Source organism: Mus musculus, chromosome 9 (genome assembly GCF_000001635.26).
Source record: "Mus musculus strain C57BL/6J chromosome 9, GRCm38.p6 C57BL/6J".
Classification (NCBI taxonomy): Eukaryota; Metazoa; Chordata; class Mammalia; order Rodentia; family Muridae; genus Mus; species Mus musculus.
This window is the reverse complement of record NC_000075.6, coordinates 77,947,926-77,969,269: the sequence shown is the minus strand read 5'-3', so window position 1 is coordinate 77,969,269 and position 21,344 is coordinate 77,947,926. Positions and strand designations below refer to the sequence as shown.

At 46.5% G+C, this 21,344-nt stretch overlaps 1 protein-coding gene and 1 long non-coding RNA gene across 6 annotated transcripts in view; one reads left to right on the top strand and one right to left on the bottom strand.

Moving 5' to 3' along the window:
* Elovl5 (ELOVL family member 5, elongation of long chain fatty acids (yeast)) overlaps positions 1–21,344 on the bottom strand; it is a 67,155-nt gene that overhangs the window by 15,250 nt on the left and 30,561 nt on the right. For all 4 annotated transcript variants that reach the window (NM_134255.3, XM_030244554.1, XM_011242807.2 and 1 more), the window contains exons 2-3: positions 12,064–12,129; positions 8,217–8,404 (exon numbers count right to left, since the gene is read on the bottom strand). In NM_134255.3, coding sequence (NP_599016.2) covers positions 8,217–8,404; positions 12,064–12,121 — 246 coding nt within the window. In that variant the 5' untranslated portion in view covers positions 12,122–12,129. The remainder of the gene's footprint in view (positions 1–8,216; positions 8,405–12,063; positions 12,130–21,344) is intronic.
* On the top strand, positions 734–6,067 carry Gm34771. Of its 2 annotated transcripts, XR_003948188.1 has the most exons (3): positions 734–4,352; positions 5,012–5,212; positions 5,392–6,067. It is a non-coding gene; the product is annotated as a predicted gene, 34771 (long non-coding RNA). The 2 variants fall into 2 exon arrangements; XR_379645.4 differs by lacking the exon at positions 734–4,352 and having other exon boundaries at positions 4,420–5,212.

Here is a 21,344-nt window from a genome sequence, read left to right as displayed (position 1 = left end):
CCCAGGTCTCCAGATCTCCTATCTTCCGAAGCTCAGTTAGAATTCTATTTTCTCCATGACTGGAAGCCCAACCTCTCATGGCTTCTCTTAATTTTCTCAGCTGATCACTGTCCTTCCTCCGTCCCACGACAGAAATGCAAAGTGTCTCGAGATACCAAACGGAACCGCTTCTTGTCAAACGTCACAGATAGTGTAGTGAGGGCCCCATGAGGAAACTTTAAACCATGAGGGTCTCATGCCCCTCAGTAAGCTCTGGGGAGGCCTTGGTCTTACATCAACAGACTGGTAAAGAGGAGCGGGCTGACCAACGATACGAAACTAAGACAGAAGCTCAAAGTCCTCTAAAGCAGTGTTTCTCAGCCTTCCCAATGCTGCCACCATTCAATACACTTCCTCACGCTATGGTGACCCCAACCAAAAAATGATCTCATCGTTACTTCATAACTGTAATTTTGCTACTGTTATGAATAATAGAAGCATCTGATATGCAGAATACCTGGTATGTGACTCTGCTGGGGGTCACAACTCATAGGAACTAGGTATCAAGTTACATTTGTAGGAGACAGAGACATCAGTTCTGTCTGGAGGGAGGGAGGTGGGTTCATTTTTTGCTTTGCAGACAGAGAAATTAAAAAATATCCAAAAGTATTCCAAAGAGGCTCAAATTTTATGACAGGCTTCTGAATTCTGTTTATAAGAAGAAAACCATTTACCAAATTTTATAGGGGTGTGTGTGTGTGTGTGTGTGTGTGGAAAATGTCAGAAAGGCCAGAATAATTTAATACCCCAAGCTATGGACCTGGGCTAGCATTTATTTGTCTGGGTCTCTACCAAGTCTCCACAAATGGGCCAGTACTTGAAGCTTCTCCAGCCTCCGTTACTGTCAGAGGAACAGGGGATGCCATGAGCAGTGGCCCCAGAGACTCTCAATGCAAAGGACCGAGAGCCCCTCCCAGCCCTACAAAGAGCACACAGGAGAAGACGCTCCTAGAAAGTTCCTGTAGCTGCTGCTTCTCTGCAGGGCCCAGGTTCAAGTTTTCTCTGGCAACCTGGTCTGTCACAATGCTGCAGGACCTCAGACGAGGTAGAAGAAGGCTCAAGAGGATGGACGGGGTGAGGTACTGAGAAGAGGGCCGCCATCTACCTTGGGCTTCCGAGAGGCAGCGGAGAGACTGTTCCAGAGTGGAAAAGTAGGCCACAACAAACAGCCTGCTTCTATCTTCACACTCGCTGTACCACTAACTGGCCCAAGGACAACAAAGAGAGAGTTATTTATGTGGCTGTCCCCAAGTAACCAAGATACGGGCAGTGCCACTGTAAAGCCATATGTGCTTCCTCCTTCCTTGGAGTAAAGCAAACCTTAATTAGGCCAGGAACATGTGAAGAGCTATAATTAAGCGCAGCAAGCAGCCTTCTTCTCTCCTTGGGAGACAGCTCAGCAGCCAATGCAGGTTTTGTGCATCTTTTCATCTTAAGAGAACATAGCTGTGCATCACAGTGAGGTCCTGGGGACGCAGCTCAGGGAGCTGATGACGTCAGTGGTGAGAACTGACTGCTAACCACAAATGAAGGAGAACCTTCACCATAGTACTTTCTGGATCGCTACCAAAGCCTTCCAGAAACAAGGTCATCAAAAACACTTGAGTCTGATTGGAAAAGCTCTATCCTCATGGTCCGATCACCCCGTCACATCACCCCAAAGCCCTAAAACGACAGAAGGGCTGGCTGGTTTTGGTCATAAGAGGTAGATAAGTTATGTGGACATCATGCCCTGAACAGAGACAAACCAAAGGCAATGAAAACAGACTCCGATGCGATGCTTAAAGACAACGGCATCCCAGATGAGGAATGTTCCAAAGAGCCATTAAGACATTTCACAGATTTGCTGGCCTGTGTATGTTTTTATATCTGGTAGAAGTGAGCACTTTAAGTGAGGAAACAGAGACAAAGAAAAGGCCTGGCTAAGCCCAAGCATGTGTCACACAGCAGTTCTAGGCTCTGCTGCCTACCATGCCTGTTTCTGAATTGTTGGCAAGTCTTTTCAGGAAGGATGCTGAGAAAAAGACCTTTACCTGTAGCGATCTCCTTGTCTGACTTACAGCCAACCATAAGCTATTCCGAAGTGAAAAGCACCCACCTCCCCTACAGTGTAAGGCCACTTTGGAACGAGGAAGGCACCTCCCTTGCTTAAGTCATAAGGACCGCTCCCGCACACTTGACAAAACTCTAGCACAGAGCAAACAGGCTAACCTGAAACAGGTATGCCTGGAATCCTAAGTACTGGCCCCTTCCCTCTTGTGCTGAAGGTTTTTTGTTTTGTTTTTACTGTTAATACTTCCTCCACAGAAAGGGACAGGGACATTGAGAAGGGGACCATTAAATGAGGACACGACAGGTGCACGACATTTAGTAGGTACCATGTAAGTCTGATATTGTAGCTAAAACTCTGGCATTTCTGCTCCCAATACTTGAGAATCTACAACTGGGGCAAAACCAGGAGCCCCTGCCAGGGTCCTTTGCATGAGTTTAAACTCTACAGCCAACCTACTGCAGCCTTGCTTTGCGAAGCCTGGCTTTAACTAAGAACCTGTAAGATGGGGTGGTGGGTGGAGCTGCAGACCTTTTAGTCCCTGTCCTTGGGAGGCAGAGGCAGGAGGATATCTGTTCCAGGTCAACCAGGAACATAGAGGTATTCTATCTCAAAGTGAGCCAGGAACACGGAGGTATCTTGAGGGAGAGAGGGAAAGAGGGGGAGAGGGAGAGGGAGTAGGTGGGGGGGGGAGCTTGTGGTCTTCCCACATCCTTCATTACTTCAGTAGGAAGTTAAGTTCTCAGAGGTCTGAGGAGTCTGCAGAATGAGATCCGAGGCTTCCTCTTTGGCCAAGGTATTCTTTCCCTTCCTCCCTCTGGAGGTGGGTGAGGGGTAGGGAGGGGGTGCTTGGACTGTACTCCCCACTTCTCCTCTCCACTGTGTGTAATCCCCAAGAGGAGCTCCAGCCACACCAGGGGCAAATGCTATCTCCTTCAGATCGCCCAGGGGAGTTCTTCTAAGCAAGGAACTTCAGTTGTGAGGGAACAAAGTATCACCTATTCTGGGCAATGACCCAGGAATGTCCAACCTACAACTGTGCACCCCAAGATAGCTATGAAACCCCAACATAAAACCACAAACTTAAAAACGTTCAAACGTTCTCTCACTGCAGGGGTGGGGTGGGGGGTGTGGGGGTGGGGTAATGATGTCAATATTGTGAACTTTGTAGGTGACAATGTCTTGTTACGATGTCAAGAGGCTAGACACACCTAGCAGAGCTTGCCTACAAATACTGGTCTCTCCAGTTGAGTCAACTTCTCTGCACCCTCCTTAAGCAGGAAGGCAAAGAGCAAAAACCCTTTCCAAAGTGTTCTAAAAACAAAATACTTTCTCCAAAGCCCATTTTCCCACAAGAACATTATCTATTTTGGAAAGCCTGAACCAAAAGAAAAAGGAGACAGTTTGGAATATAATCCTTCCAGAGGAGCTAACTGCTCTGGGGCTTGAGCAAGGCAGAGCCCAGAGGTACCGTGGGAGGCGCTTACCTACCCCTAATTACAGAGGACAGGAGGCTCCGGCTCAGGGAGCAGCCTTTCAAAGGCCACATCACCCATCTTCCCAATAAAACACCATGATTTTCAAAGCACAATTCAAGAAAGCAGCAGTGTGAGCTCTTGGCAACCTGAACAAAGGCAGGAGCTGGCCAGGTGGAGCACACATCCACACCACGCACACCCAACTCCACAGCACTCAGCGCCAACCAGGAAGGCCGAGCTTGTTTTGCCCTACCCCATTCTTGTTCTTTAGAAGTCTGTGCTCAAGTTTTTCTATAACCTCTCAGACGCTTGGGGGAAGACAGGCACATCAACATAACCCCAGAAATGCTAATATGGGATCCTTATCTGGGACACTCAACAAACACTTCTGTTTTAAAGTAAAAAAAAAAAAATTAGCATAGGCTAAATCATTATTTCAAAAGCAGGACCTCAGAGGGGCAGTCGCAGGGCTTTTTTTTTTTTTTTTAAGTTTTGTTCTGAGACAGGGTCTCATTGTCTCAGGCTGACCCCACACTTGCTAGCTAGCCAAGGACAACTGCTAGGCCACGCATACTTCTTCATGCTCAGCTCTGAGTATAATCAGTTCCTTAAGAAGCCAATTCAGGAGATGAGGAGATGGCTTTGCTGGTAAAGAGAGCTGCATAAGCTCCAGGACCTGAGTTAGGATCCCTGGAGCCCATGAGCAAGCCAGGCATAGCCGCATGCGTATGTAAACCCAGCACAGCAAGAGAGAAATGGATAAGTTCGGATTTATGCCAAACCAGGTCTGTCTTCTTGGGAATACATTTTTTTTTTTTTTTTACATACAATTTTAAATGTTCTGAATGATTGAAAGACAATTTGGTCGTATTTTTCACAACATATGGTTCTATGTACCAGAGAAAAAAACACACTCAAAAAGTAATAATTTGTAACCTATAACTTATGTCTGATTGTTAAATAGTATAAAAATGTGACTCTCATGTTTACCCTTTTCCTATTCCTATACAAGGACAGCTTCGGTGGTGCAAACAACTGAAATAACAATGAGGAGATGTAGAGGGGACCTTTGCATTGCAGGCATTTGTCTGTCTGTGAGTGTGGCCTGGGCTGGAGTGGGGTGCTGATGGAATACCACAAAGGCACTTCACTTGGGAACAGAGATACCGAAGAAAGAGGCTGGGGATGGTGTCAGGGAGGAAGACTCAAAGAGCTGGTGTCTGTGGGTTTAGGCAGAGCTGAGCCAGAGAGCCTGGGGGAGCACAGAGCGTATCTCCCCATAGGAGCAGCCCTAGGGTGACCAAAGCAAAGGCACTGTACAGCCCTGAGCCTGCCTCCGACAGCTGCTGCAGAGTCCAGGATCAGCGTGAGAGGCCTAGACTGAGCAGGACTAGCGTGCCCTTTGGACTACATCAAAGCAGACAATTAGATTCTCTCCATGCAGGGCCTCGGAGGTCAGAGGCAGAACGGGAAAGGAGCAGACACATCAAAACAGCTCCAGGTCGGAGCGGAGCAGCCGCCTGAGAGGGACACCGTGCGTAGCACAGTAACGAAGGATCAGAAGCAGCTGGGGACAGGGAACGCGGGGCCAGCTGGTGCAGAAATGGAGAATAAGGGCAAGTCACTCCAGAACTTGAAGGCCCGGGTTTGTATTGGTTCCTTTTACCTTGTAAAATGCAACTTGAGGGGCGGAAGGGTTTATTCTGGCTCAGTTCAGAGAATTTTTGTTCCCCTGTGGTGGTCAGAAGGGCTTGCTTCACTCTGGAGTCAGAGAAAGGAAGGCCATGACTCCTCCGACCTTCTCCTGCCCTATTTCTATTTCAGGTCAGGGATGGATGCTGCCACCCAGAAGGACCTCTCTGTGAACAAACCCTAAAGTATGCCTCATCAATGCCCCAGAACCCAGGGCCTCGGTGCTTCCTAATTCAATCAAGCAAACTGATGATCAGAATTCATCATCGCGGGCTCCTCACCAAGACAGACAGATATTTGGACAGACAGCGTCAGTAGTCAGGTGACACGCTCTCTGAGGGTGTAGCTTCCTGAGCTTCTGTCAGAGCAGCCGGAGTCACTAAGGGCTAACACCTAACTAAGTCACAGTACCTACATCAACAAGGGAAGCCTCACACACCCGATACTGTCAAACTAATGCATCTCACATCTCAAATACACTGAAAACCCAGGATTGCCTGGCCTTTGCCGGGAGATAAACCTAAGGTCAATGAGGTATCTACACACACAGCCTCCTTTCCCTACCTAAGGCACCAACTATAAATATACCTGTACTCCCGTTACATTTTGGCCTTGTGTCATTTTCAGAATTGCTTCAGTTGTTTTTACCCCGCTCCCTTCCTGCCTCTGCGGCTCCCCTCCTTTCCTGGTCCCCCTCGTTTAAGAAGACTTCTGTGTTTCCTTTTTGTGGCCATTACTTTTCCTTGTATTGATTCAGAACATGTCAAGGCATATCTGTAGTTAATAAACCAAAATACCAATGACTATATATTTGCTTAAAAGAAACAATTCCTTACAGCCTCGGAAGCAGGAAGGTAACTAGAGACTGGCGTGCGTGACACTGCACCCCAAGGGCCTCACAACCTCCTCAGCGTAGCCGGTAAGGCTTCATGGCTGCCCTACTGTGTCTTCTTAGTTCACAGAATACAAATGCTAGTTCTAGAAAAAGGAACTGAAATGAAGTCCCAGACTTGACAAGGACACACTACAGTCACTACTATAGTGTGGTGGACCCTTTTAGTCCATGGAAGGACAGAACCAATGTTGTGTATGGTGACCGTGCTGAAGGGCTTGGGGCTGCTCCCGCAGCAGGAGCGATCCGAATGCTGGTGTGTTGCCCTTTATGTCCTGCAAGCTTAAGGGTCATGGGTGGGATTTCCTCTGTATACCTGAAAGTACTCATCTGGGCCATACTGCTAGAAAGAAATCTATGCTTTCAATACAGGCTGCCTGGAAGTCCCTAAATCAGATGCACAAACTGCCAGTTTATACAGCAATTTTCTTCTCGTGACTTCGGAGATATCTATATACAAAGTTAAATGACACTATAACTATCTCATCTGGGCTTGTGAAACATGCAACACTGAAGGCACACACTGAGGCTCTCCAAAAGTCAATCAACTTAAATGAACTGTTTCTAGAATATACTATGTACAATATTAAAGTCTATAAGCTCTACATAAGCTTCGTTAAAGAAATGGTATTATCACTGTTCCATTAGTGAGAGAAAAGTTCGCTCTGGAACCCGACGGCTGCTGCAGTCTGTCCCTGGAGCAGGAGAGCAGCTCCCAGCACTGGGCCAGGTGTCATGCACACACTCGGCTCCTGCCTCCAGGCCTGCACTCTCCATCTTAGAGCAGAGAGGGCCTTCATTCTAGAGAGGAACAGAAAAAAAAAAAAAAAAAAAAGAAAGAAAAGAAAAGAAAAACAAAACAAAACAACAACAAAACAGAAAACAAAAAAGAAAAATAAAAAAATAGGAAACCAAACTGGTTGTAAGCACTTCTCTAAGAGTTAAACATAAAAGCGATGGCAGAGCTGTTCTCACAGGCGAGCATCTCTACCCAGGGAGAGGGTACGGGCAGGACCGGACGAGCACATCCTTCTGCTGGAGGGGATCCTCCAGTGGTCATGGCAATTTCTACTAGCTCCCATCCCTGAGCAGTATGAGCCTGGAAGCCACCACGACAGGCCCCTCCTCCCCTCCCCTATTCTTTTCTCTACCACCTCCCCGGAGAACTGAAGCTGCCGGAACACCTAAGAATATCGGAATACGTCCATTTTGTGGGTAGATCGGAATTCTCTGTATGGAGGGGATTTAGCAAAAGGCTAATGTGAGCCTGGAAAATAGAGTCCTTCCAAGAGACACAGATGAACCATGCTGACCAATGAGGGACAACATTCCCTGTCTTCCTGGCTTTACGGACTGTATCATTATCCCTTGCAAAATAGGGAGGAGAACTGAAGTGTTGACTCTGATTATTTGCCTTTTAGCCAAAACATTCTAGCCACGTGAAAGAATGACTGGGCCCAAACTCACACACACCCATCTAAGATTCCAAATGAGGATCTTACCACTCACGTGACCTAGCTTCTAAAATCAGCTTATACACAACACAGTGTCCCACACAAGAGTGCCATGCGCAATGAATATGGACAGCGACACTTTAAAAACAGAACTTGTGAGATCTGACAAGTTACCAGATCAAAACAAAAGCTGAATTGCCACAGAATTTCCCACTGTCCCACCCACTTCCTCCTCCACACGAGAAGCAAGCATTTATTAATAATAAAATGTACCCAGATCCGCTCTTCAACCTTCCTTTGTTTTCCAGCCTATCTGTTACGCGAATAAGAATGTTTTTGAAGCTATTTAGCTTAGTTCTCAGTGTGCCACACAAAACACGAGCGACAAAAACTCAGCAACCAAAGCTTCTCCTTTGAGGTATTCCAGGGGACATCTGTACAGACATCTGGTTTATAAAGATCCACTTCAAAACCTACTTAAAATGCATTAACGGACTCGCTGTCCCTCTTTCTCCCGAGTGAAACAGATGCCTTTCTTCACGTAGGGACACACCTCAGGCGGCCACAGCAGCACAGCTCCGTGGAAGGAAGCCCTAGAGCCACTGACCTACCTCATAGAACATGTAGAGAGACAGCAGGGTGAGTCCAAGGTTATACAACTGCAGGATGCCTCGGCAAGAGAACGGCTGCCGGTTCTTCATGTATTTTGGTCCCAGCCATACAATGAGTAAGTAAATAACAGAACAGACAAACGTAGGGATGTAATTGTCCAGGAGGAACCATCCTTTGACTCTTGTATCTGAAAACCAACAGAAGGAAAACATTTAGTCGTCAACACATAAGGGAGACCACTTCCAAAGCCACCTGACACTCATGTTGCCTTTAGTCTGGGCAATACAATAAAAGCAAACCACATACAAATATACATCAAATAAAGCAAAGCTCTTTTGATACAGGTTTAGAATAATTTATTACTTGTGTTTACGCTAAGTAAAATAATATAAACATGCTTTCAAAGAATCTGAAAGAAAATAGAAAGTCAAACTACCCACTAAGTTTATTATGCTTACTGAATTAATGTGGAATTGGAAAACTTAAGAGATGGTAGTTTGCATTCAAAAGCCTTCCAGCTCAGTGAGTGCCCGGCACGTGCAGGCACAAGCAGTGTGCCCTTCAGCCAGGTGAGGGACACTGGGTCTGACTGGGGAGCCAGCAATAGAGGCCAGTGAGTAAAAAGAATGGACCACTATTGGCTCGGCCATGATCAGACTCGGGACTATGCAAGGCAGTGGTCCTCAACCTTCCCAGTGCTTCGACCTTTTAATACAATTCCTCATGTTGTGGTGACCCCCTACCATAAAATAATTTTCATTGCTACTTCATATCTGTAATTTTGCTATTGTTATGAATTGTAAGTATCTGATAATGCAGGATATCTAATATATGACCCCTGTGAAAAAGTCATTTGGTCCCAAAGGGTCCTGACCCACAGGCTGAGAACCCCTGAGCTCATGTTTTTAGGGTAGAGACCCACCCTGACTCAGAGGACACCCCACTCTTACCCCGTCTCCTAGGCAGGACAAAGAAAGGGAAGAAACCCAAGCGCATGCTAGAAGCAGCCTCCAGCCACTGCTCTACTGGACGGCCTCGCTCTCGCCCTCATCTCCTCCCCTGGCCTCGCAGGGAAGAGGAACACGCTCCCTTTGGGGAACTACATGCCAGTCTTCCTTCTATGCAGACACTTGACCCCGTCCAGCCAGTCCGCCGCACCTTGCTTTCACTTGTTTCAGTCAGAGCTGCTGCCTCTACTCCCCACGCCACCAGTTATGATACAGTAGTGGCGGATGGCAATGTTGGTCCTTCAGGGAAGTGGCTGGCCCCAGAGACCACAAGGAAGGGGCCCCTAACACCTTTTGATCTCAGCTCTGGGCCTTAGCAGTATATGCTGAGAAAGTAACGTTTTCACTTACCAGCTAGCGAAGCTAAGTATTTACCTATAAAATTTCCATATCCTTTACTTAAAGGTTCAGCTCAGCACCTTATTCTTTTGTATTGTGTATTTCCAAGAGCACCCATAGCAGCTGGTCACAACCCTAGCCCCAGGGCAAGCGTTCCTAAGGATCCAGGTAACCATGGCGGATCACTGCTCTGTGTGGTTTCTCGTGCAGAAATGGAATGTTGGGGTAATTGTGACCACTAAGCTTTCTTTTTTCTCCAGCTTATGCAATGAACAACCATCTTCTTCCTGTGGTGGGTGAACAGCCTGAGCTACTGGAATCATGAAGGTGGTCATCTTGAGGACGGATGAGAATGGCAAAGTGGAAAAATACAAAGAACAGGGTTCTTGGTTACGGCCACAGTGCCCTTGCAATGGGCTCCTCTACCTTGCAAAGTAGAGCACTTATCACTTTTATTACTTCAGACAACTAAAGGCTGAATTTTCTGACTCTTTATAACCAAGTATGAAGGCACCGTTTCAACACAGGCAGATGCAAAGGCATTTCATTGTTCTTTTTCTGTCTCTCACAGTATAGCTCGGAATGGCCTGGAACTTGTTACATGATTTGTGCTACTCTCAAACCCATGGTTTTCCTGCTTCCGCTTCCTGGGTGCTAGGATGACAGGTCTGAGCCAGCACTGCCAATGTAACCTGTTCTTTCAACAGAGTACCCTCTAGTCTAACCTGCTCCTTCTCCATGGGCAACTACCTGATGCCTGATCTTAACAATTCTCAGAAGGGCATTCTTCATGTATCTTTGCAAAATGATCAAGTATCACTGTAGGATGACACTGTAGGATGACAGTTTAAAGACCGCGCATTTTACCTGCCACAGAGGCAGAGAGGCTGTACCAGGTTAGACGCCCCACACCCTTATTCTTACGGCAGATGGTATCAAACACCTTTCATCTTTCACCCACTGATGAAGCTCTTTTGGTGTTGTTTTTTTTTCGTTTTTTTTTTCCTGTATCTTAAAAATGAGTGAACCTGAGAGTCCTCTGTTCTGATAAGAAGCAGTTTACAAGCAGCTGCCTAGTTAGGGCTTTGGGGGAAGGGACCATGAGATCCCTGACAGCACTAATGGGTGAATCTGTCACTTGTTCATCCTTGACTGGACTACTGAGACATTGAAAACCGTAGAAGGCGGGGCCTGGCGGGAGAGGACAGATCAACACGGCTTCCCTTTGAAGGGAATATCTTATCCTGTCTCTGTCCTTATACACTCTGCCTGCATCCAGAAGCACGGTTCTACTCTGCCATGCTCTTCCAACAATGGCCAGCCTTGTCTCCGGCCCAGAAAGGTAAGGATGGACCCCTCTGAACCCAGAAGCCAAAATAAAGCTTTCCTCCTTTAAGTTGGTTTTCCAGGTTATTTTGTTGGTGATGGAAACCTTATACATTTCTGTGAACCCCTTGAAAAGTTCTTTTGTAAAGAAAGTATTATAGAGAATACTAAAAGGCCATGCATAGCTACTTCAAAAAAAAAAATTAAAAGAACAAATAATGAAAAGCAGCAGTATAGCAAGGGATTTGAAGAATATATGGCATGATGTGAAATGATTTGTTAATTAAAAAAAAAAAAGGCAGTGGTGGTACACAGCTTTAATCCTAGCACTTGGGAGGCAGAGGCAGGCAGGTCAGCCTGGTCTTAAAAAAACAAAAAAAATCCTTAAAGCACTATTAGAGATATGGAAACTGACGGGTGATGGGAGGGGCAAAGGAGAGGGTAATGGAGGGAAAAGAACTTCATACATTCTGTAGACGTGGAAATGCCAAAACGAAGCTCAACTGTGTGTACAATTCACACATGTCAAAATAAACGATAATTCTTTGAAACTTAAATTTAAAAATAAGAGTAAAGTCCTGTGGGCTTATTGCATTACAGCACAACAACAGCGCACGTCCCCTCACACATGACGCTGTGGGTTTCATGGCCAGCACTGTATGCATATACTTCTGTCTGGCTGTGGTGCCTCACAGACACTTAGAGTCTAGCACTTGGGAGAGCTGAGGCATGAGGATCTAAGGGGTTCGGGGCTGGCCTGGGCAATAGGTCAAGACCCAGTTTGTAGAGAACAGCAGCCCTCAGAACTTTGCAAGGGAGAGAGCATTTTGTCCTCACACTGGGCGTGTTCAGAATGCACCGGCTTGGTCTCCTCTAGAGAGTCAAGATCTCAGGAAATCGTACCACCATCAACCACTGTGAAATCACTGGCGTTCACGGGCTGCACTATGGAAGCTGAGCCGGCAGAAGGATGGCACAGCCATAAGGTCTCCACCTCGAGAGCCAGGGGACAGCATTCAACTAACAGAGAACTTCACAAGGTCCTTAGGACTGGAGATAAAGTTTTGATCTCATCTTAGAAAACAATTTCCAAGACCTCATGCAATATTTACGAGAGGCTATAAAGAGATGGGAGGGGAGCCGCAGATGAGAGCTAAACCAGAAGCCAGCTTACCTCGGGGGCCCAGGAAGGCCTTGAAATAGGTACTGAGTGACGCATCGAAATGTTCCATTTTAAAACCTATTAAAGAGAAAGGAGACATTGATTACTGTCTACTCAAAATACTTCTTACACGCATTTTCCTGAAAGAACAAGAACAAGCCATTTTCAACGGTGCAAAGGCAAAGGCTGAATTCCTCATGCGAAACCAAAGCTGCTCCCCACCCCTCCACGCATGCAACTGTGCGCACTGAAAACCACAGCGGTGCAGCCTATGAAGTCACATAAAAACCAAAACAACAAAAAACAAACAAACAAAACCCAAAAAACCCAACCAAGTCCCAGTTTCCTAAACTTCTCTTCTCAGTTCCAGAGCAGCCTTCCCTGTGGTGCTAGACCTCGGTGTGAAAGAAGAACTGGATTGAAAGGTGGCAGACATCCATCCCACAGGGGAAGGACACTGAAAACAGCAGGAGAGGAACTGTCCTTGCTTGTCACCAGATATATTGTCTATATTAAATACACTTAGGCTATACATAGTATATATTATATACAATATAATTTAAAATATTCTGTGTGTGTGTGTGGGGGGTATGTATGTGGAAGTCTGAGGATGAGTTTGGGAATTGGTTCTTTCCTCCTATCACGTGGGTCCACAGGGCTCAAACTCAGATTGTCACACTTGACGGCAAGTGCCTTTTCCTGCAGAGCCATCTTGTTAGCCTAAGCCACCCCCTGATGCCATTATTAAGGTATTTACACACACACACACACACACACACACACACACACACACACACGCATGCACATACACCCTTCCCCGCTGCCTCTCGTCTTGCTAGTCCTCTTACCCTCCCCCAGTCACCTGTACTCCCCAATACCCTGTCTGACTCTGCTCCCTGCTTAAAATTACTTGTCACCTTCGTTTTTTACTTTAAATACTTCATGCCCACAGTAAAAAATTAAAATATTAAACATCATGTCCTCCAACCAATCAAGTCAGCTCTAAACGGAAGGAAGCCAGTGGAAGTGCTTGAATAAACTGTTCCAGAAAGGTCTCTCCTTTGGAGCACACACACAAAGGCCACGATAAACACATTTTTGTAAATTTGGATCGTAATCCAATAGCAAATGACCGAGTCAATTTAGCACTGATCACAGTCGTGAGTCAAGGTGTCCAACCTTAGGACTCTGATACTGCGCCGGGTGTGGGAAATGCATACATCTGAGGCAAGACAAACTGACTTGAGGCTAGCCTGGGCTAGCCATAGTTCCAGGTCAGCGGGGGCTACAAAATAAAACCTTGTCTCAAAACAAACACACACACACACAAACAATTCAGTTAAATTTAATGTAACTTTAATTTATGGTTATCAAATTCACAATCGTGTGTTTAGTTATGCTGCAAATATAGTTGCACTGTTTTACACAGAATCAGTCACTGAGCCTCCAGTTCTTCTGAAAACCTTCAAAACCATTTCTAAGTATTGCCAAACCTCTAGGGAAAGGGCGGGGCATGGGGGATGGGTAATACTTCAAGAGAGAAGCTTGGAAGATTTAAGAGACTATCTAAAACATCAACAGCTAAATGAAAACATTAACTAAATATCAAGGATCTATTGCCTCCCATGTCCAGGAGAGTGCAAACAGGGACAGATGTTCAGCAGCATCACCTAGAACAAATGATGTGCCCAAAGGGCACAAGGACCCAGGTCTGAAGCACAGCAGATGTTGGAACACACTTCCTAGTAGCTGTACACACCCATTTAATGCTACACAGTAGGAAGAAAATTCAAGTCACAGCGTTCTGGATTCTAACATCAGGAACAGTTCCCGGAGAGGGAACAATACAAGAATCGTTCAATCTCCTTGTTAACTAAGGCTTTTCAGTTTTCTAAGCAGAAGCCACAGGAAAGCTGGAAACAAGAGCATAGAAAGGCTTTAAAATATACAAGGCTAACCGACTGGGTGGGGGTGGACAGCGGAGGAGAGCCATTAGTGGATTGGGAAAAAAAGTAAGTTCCTGGAACTGCTCTGAATGACCTAAGATTCCAAGGACAGCAGCCTAGGACAGAATCCAGTTTGAGAATCTAGGCTAACATGGCCAGAGAAAAGCAGAAAAACCTAAGGTCAAATTTCAGTCAAGAGTACTGAATCCAGCAGTGGGCTTCAGGAAAGACTTGTGGGTTTAGTATCTGGAGACAACTGAAGACAGTGTCTGGCCTGGATAACCTGTCTAAACTGCTCTGCCGTGGAGGCCTGCAGGAGCTGCCTCACATGGGGGTCCCTCTTCAAACGCACACCCAGGAGGAGACTTTGCCAGAGGGCCACATTTGTTCTTTCGGTGCCTTCCTTCTCAGCTGCACCACTCTCCTCCTGGGTTTGCAGAACTTTTCTCAATCAAACTTAGGAACAGTGGAAAAAGCCAACAGTCTTTGGAGAGCAGACATGGCGAGAGTCAAGAGGGATCTATGCCACGGATGGGCTCGCTGCCCCAGTGATGAAGTGGGGGTTGAGCCATGACTCACCAGGCTGATTCTGACAAGGCAGGTATCTTCCCCCACGCCCACACCCACAACTGAGTGTGTCTATACACTCTTTACAGCTACGGCTGCTGCTCCTCTAAGGTACAAAGACAGGCTGTCACCAAAGGCTTGTATCACTCACAACCACAATGCCACGCTTCTGCCCAGCTATCACCCATCCACACCATTCATTTTTCTTTTTCATTTACACCTGGACACTTGCTGTCTGCATCAGGTGCCAGGCACGGAGGACTTAAAACCCAAAGAGATACAACAGCTCAGAAGACAGAATTTAAGGTCCGGGAGAAAAAACATTCTACACACAAACAGGATCTAAACGGTTTCAATGACCTGCAGTTGACTGCAGCTCGAGAATATTAGACTGAAAACAGCAGAAACGTTTTAGGCTGGTGTTAGACTGTACAGCACTCCGAGGAAAGAGGTGCAACCCACACAACCCTGCCTGGAGCACAAACTGCTTTGTCCAGCGTATCCCCATTATGCTACATGCTACCAATGGGACGAACAGTTAGTGACATCTACTTATCAGCCTGGCTGTTCACACAGCCTTTACTAATGATCTTAAAAAACACTGATGCTGGTGATTTGGAGATGTCACAGTAAGCCTCTTAAAGTGTGCTTTATGTGAGAAGGTGAAAATTTGTGTGTGTGTGTATGAAAGAGACAGTGATAGAGAGACAGACAGACAGACAGACAGACAGACAGACCTTAGTGTGTACAAGCTTTTATATAACCTCTGGCTTCAGGCATTCAGTTTGAGGTGGGTCCTGAGTACATCCACGTGGCTAAGAGAAACAACTGTATTAATGACAGGTACATATATGAAACCTGAGACACTGTTACACAAGAAGAAAGCCGGGTGAAGGGATGGAATGAACCTCCATATGGACCTTGTTTTCAGAAATGGAGTTCTGACCCAAAGACAGCAGGTGTACATGCACGAGCCAGCCTGTGTCCATCACGAGAAAGGGCACTGCACCCCTTTCAGAGAAGCACAATGACTCCCAGGCTTGGGTGCATCTGGCCGGGCTCCACAGAGGGCAATCAAATGGCACACCTTGCAGGGAGCATGTGGCTAATGCCTTGGGAAAGACGAGGGGTGCCCATCCTTAGCTGCTCACACCCCCTCTATCCCCGACGCTGGCCGTGGACGGCCTGCAGCACTACGCCCTTTCCAGTCTCATCTCCCTCACAGCCTCATCTGCCCTGCCACAGCAGCAGTATAAGGGGTGTCTTCCCAGCCACGCTGGACTGACCCACTGCTGAAGTAGCCTTTGGGATATACTCTCACATAGGTACAGAACCCCGGAGAACCCTTGACACTTTGCCTAGTCATCTGGAATTATGGGAACGCCATGACCCAATTTACAAGAATGTTCAATCATGCTGTCAGGTCTGCAGCCGGCCCGCCTGCCTGCCTACCCCTGCCTGCCTACCGCAGTTTCCAGCCTCCAAGCTGTGAAGGCCACAGACACGATTCTCAAGCGTGCTGGGCCAAGTGGGAACACAGCCACTCTGAACCATGGTGCTAGTGGGGACCAGGCCAGGCCTCCTCTCTGGGGGAGGCTTTGATCCTCTGGAGCAAGCAACAGGCCTCTCTTTGATCTGCCCAGCTCCCAAAACATAGACAAGAAATACATGACGAGAATGGATTTCTCTCCCCAGAAGCTAGACCCTGCAGACACTACACCTAAGTAACAGCCTTTTAACTTGGGGTCTCTGACCTTCACTCAACCTGGAGGGCCTCACGGAAACTGCAGGCCACAGCCAGGCGTATCAGAATCCATTTTTTGAAATTCCAACCATCAGAGTACCCTAAAGCTATCCAGGAGTTCAAGATCACACATAAAACACACGAACAAAGATTAAACAACTGAGCAGGGGCTGGTAAATTAGAACAGATTTCAGACAATCTCCTTTTTAACAGACAAAAAAGCCTAGGTTGGCCTCAAACTGGTCACCTCCCTGCCTCAGCCTTCCAAGTGCTGGGATAACCGGTGTGTACCACGAGGCAATGTAAGAATTCCACTTTAATACTTCGAGGTGTGCCAGCAGACAGTCTCAGTTGTGTCTCTTCCCACTATAAAATTCTAGACCACTTTTGGCAACTCTGCTACTATATTATTGTGTCACATTTTAAACATCACACCATGGAAAACTGACTGGTGCTGGCATTCTGTTTAGAAACTCCCCTGTATTTACCTCCAGTTCAATTCTCAGCCCCTCACCCCCAACCCCCACCTAACAGCTCACAATTGTCTGTAGCTCCAATTCCAGGGGAGCTGGCACCCTCACAGACATACATGCAGGCAAAACACCAAAATGAATGAATGAGTGAATGAACGAAACAAACTCCCTTATATTTATGAAGACAGCTGAGGAGAGCATGAGGGGAGGAGAGAGTCCAGCAGCACACCCTCTACATCACTTCCAGAAACTACTTAGAATTTAGAATCCTTATGCCTGAGTCCAAAGAAAGATCAGAACCACCGCAGCGTGAAATACTGTGAACTTTGAACCCAAAAGGGCAAACAAATCCCACGCCCAAAGACGGCCCAGCCCTGCTCCTGCAGAAAACCTACCCCCAATTTATCTCACTAGCTCCCTTCGAATGTAGTGCAAGCCCAGGTGAATTAAATCACAGTTACACGAAGCATCTTCAAAGAATGAAAGATTATATTGAAAGGACCCAGATGTAGCTGTCTCTTGTGAGACTATGCCGGGGCCTAGCAAACACAGAAGTGGATGCTCACAGTCAGCTAATGGATGGATCATAGGGCTCCCAATGGAGGAGCTAGAGAAAGTAGCCAAGGAGCTAAAGGGATCTGCAACCCTATAGGTGGAACAACATTATGAACTAACCAGTACCCCGGAGCTCTTGACTCTAGCTGCATATATATCAAAAGATGGCCTAGTCGGCCATCACTGGAAAGAGAGGCCCATTGGACTTGCAAACTTTATATGCCCCAGTACAGGGGAACACCAGGGCCAAAAAGGGGGAGTGGGTGGGTGGATATGGGGGACTTTTGGTATAGCATTGGAAATGTAAATGAGTTAAATACCTAATAAAAAATGGAAAAAAAAAAAAGAAAGATTATGCAGGACAGGTTTCCCAGCAAGTCGGTTCCCCCCTGCTGCTTCCCCCCCCCCCCACCCCTGGGGTGCCAAGAAGGGCGAGAGAAGCTTGACAATGGGCCTGGTATGACAGTGACAGGCAAGAACTGCTAAGGTTCCTTAGGCTATGGAACCAGAGCTCTCCCAGGCACAGTCTACCTGCTGAAGGAAGCAAGAAAGCGGCCATGCAGGGAAAGGGGCTCGGGCCATACAGCCATCTGTCTGGACAGGCCAGACTGTGTAAAACTACATCACAGCTAGGAGAGCTGATGCCCTAAACCCACAGCCAGGCCGCCTGGTGACCCATCTGTGCCAGGGGCATTCTGGAAATCCTGTTTCTGGCTGCAAAGGTGACAGGAGCAGGCTGGCAGTCTCCTTTTCTGTGAAATCAGTCCAGTCAAATTTCTTTTGGCTTAAAAATATATCATGGAAGTTTAGCTGTCTACCATCTCACCCCATCCACTGTTTTTGAACTGTCAAAGTTCATCTAAAACAGCCAACTAGCTGGGCTAACAAACCTATGACCTGGGATGCCAGGCTGGCACTCAAAGCCTGCACTCGGGCTCATCCATGACTTTTGATGGTCAACATAGGGTGAGCAGGCGGGGGACACTCTATGTTGGCTGCCAACACACACACAGACAGACAGACACATGCACACATAACCATAGCTACTACACGCGCCCCCTGAATTTTAGTGTTCTATGCTGAGAACATTGGCTCCCAAAGAGAGAATAAGCAACAATTCTTTTCAGCAATGTTAAAATACAGCTTTAGGGCACTGGGCTGCTCTGTGAATTCCCAGCCAGCACACTGTACATAGTAAGACCCCCATCTCAAAAACAAAAGCAGAAATGTGAAAAATACACAAGGACACAAGGAGGAAAACAGTCTAATAAGCTTCAGGATACGAAGGTCACCCAATAATGAAATAAATCTCTCAAAACTTCTGGCATTTAAATAAATAATAAAGTTGGGTTAACAAAAATAATTCACATTAGCTTAGTGCCTCCATTCCCACATATATAGCTAACCTCACACAAAGAACATAACTCCCATCACTACCCTGACCGCACCCCCCCCCCCCCCCCGAGAAACTTGAAGAAAAGCAGCCCAGCCAGCCCATTCCGGCACTCAGATCAGTAACTAAGAGCAAAGCATGGATGTGCTGTCCTTCCAAGTCACAGATCAGGCCGCTGAGAAGGTAAAGCCGTCCTACTGTTTGGATATAACAGGAGTGTTTGGGGACAAACATGTTTAAAATGTTGCCACCACCAGAATTCCTTTGCACTAAATAAGATTAGATGTTTCAAATGTGAAGCCTCCATCTCAACTCCTGAGGCTGCTGGTTAGTGGAGGGAGGAGGGGAGGCAGTATTTTAGGGCTGGAGGGCATTTTGCACTGGTTAGCATGCACTTGGCAAGCGGGGAGCCCTGAACGAGTGGGTCCTCGGGACTCAGGCACATACTGGCCTACAGAGGGGACCTGGTAGGAGACTGCACACGGCTGGAGAACACTTTCTAAACCGGCAGCTGGCTTTTTGTTGTGATATGTGGTACTAGCGTTGCAGTGTGGTTTGTTCGTTTGAGGCAAGGTCTGTATGTAACCCATACTGGCCTCAAACCTCATCAGCCTCCAGGGAACCAGGATTGTTTACCCACATGCCCAGTTGTTCTGTTCTAAAAGGGGTTGTCTGCAAGCCCCCTCCCTACTCTCTCTCTTCATTCCCAGCCCTTGCTCCTTCCCCCCAGCCCCACAGCAGGGGCCTCCCTGTAGTTTCTATCTGCTCTGCTATCTGGGCTCCCTCAGCATACAGCAACCTCTAAGCAACAGAACCTGGCTATTTCAAGTTAGGTATTAAACACACACTGTACCACCTTAAAGTGGGAGTACACAACCACGATACTACAGACGGTCAGACACGCACTCCAAAGGAAAGTGGGAGGAAGACCCACACCCCACAACAGTAGCTTCCTAAAATCCTAGTTACAGAGGCGTTTTTTCCCAGGGAGCCCCTTCCTCAATGCTCTGCTCCCCTCTTAGCAACGTGCTCAGCAAAAACATTCTGTGAGGTACGACACAACTTTAAAAATACAAACACACATGCACATATGTGCACACCTTTCAACACTGAAAGGAACTTCCTTTCTACTCAGAACAAAGACACGGGCTTTTCTGGTCCTTAAAAACAATATATAGCCAGGCATGGTGGCACACGCCTTTAATCCCAGCACTCGGGAGGCAGAGGCAGGCAGATTTCTGAGTTCGAGGCCAGCCTGATCTATGTGAGTTCCAGGACAGCCAGGGCTACACAGAGAAACCCTATCTCGAAAAAACAAACAGACAAGCAAAAAAAAAAAAAAAAATATATATATATACATATATATATATGTATATATATAATATATATATATATAGATTCTAAGAAAAATCAGTTTGAAAGGGCAATTAAAATGGTCCTAGAATTCAATTCTAGGGGAATTCTTAACAATCTCTAACACAGACTCCACATAACAACTTAGTTATCAGAGATGGGTACATTGTCATAGAAATTTATCATTAACAGTACCAATTTCATTTCCACTTTAAATCCGAGAACTGGTGATAACTTTTGCTTTATCAAAACGCACTCTGTTGCTTGGAACGAGACAGTATCTGATGCACAGACTCCTCACTGATAAGTGAGCATCATCGGTCTGCTGCAGGTGGACTCAGAACTCCCTCTCACAATTACCCATTAACTGTAGCCCACGAAGCTACAGTGCAGCAATGTGAAAACCTTGCATTGGTGTGGGGATCTGGCCACACGGAGACTGGTTTTACTTCTGTGCTCCATGGCTGCTTCTCATGCTACCAGGCTTTTGAAATGGAGCTGACTCACGCTAACATATTTCTTGAATTTCTGTGTGCAAAGCTGCAGATTGCTTTATTAGTAACAGGACAGAGGCAGACAGGATTCCACCCTTCTTAAAACAGAGTTGAAAGTGATATGTAAAGATACCTGCTGGCCAATGGGAATTGAACAATAGTAGTGAGGGGCACACACTCTGAAGCAAGCCAGCAGGAGTTCAAGTGCCTGTCTTGCCAACAGATGACCTTGGGAAAGTTACTCTTTCAGTCTTAGATCTCCAGTCTGTGAAATGAGGATAATTACACCTTCACGTGACCCAGTAAGTCAACACAGGTAAAATATTATTACCATCATTACAAACTCAACACTGATCAAACACACACCTGATGTTTATGGACTCAGCTAGCCCAAAAACTGAAATTCTCTATGAGGTAGTGGGGCAGTGAAACTTGGTATCAGGGCTGTTATTCACTATTGTAGACGGAGTCACAGGCAATAGTAATATTTGAATCATAGACCTGCAAGAAAACTCTAGAAGAATGTCTCTGGAATGCTAAGAGGATGCTGGTTGTTAATTTCTCTGTGAAAAACGCAGATCAGGGTCCATTTCCTCCTTAGTAAAGAGCAGATGTAAGTCAGAGGTGTCTGACCTGCCTCTTATCACTCACAACCAGAAAATGGTGGAGGCACCGACAATTTTGCTTTTGCATGTTTGTGTACCTGGCATGAGTTTATGCACAGACGTCCTCTCACACCAGATGGTGTGGGAACTAGAATTACAGGGC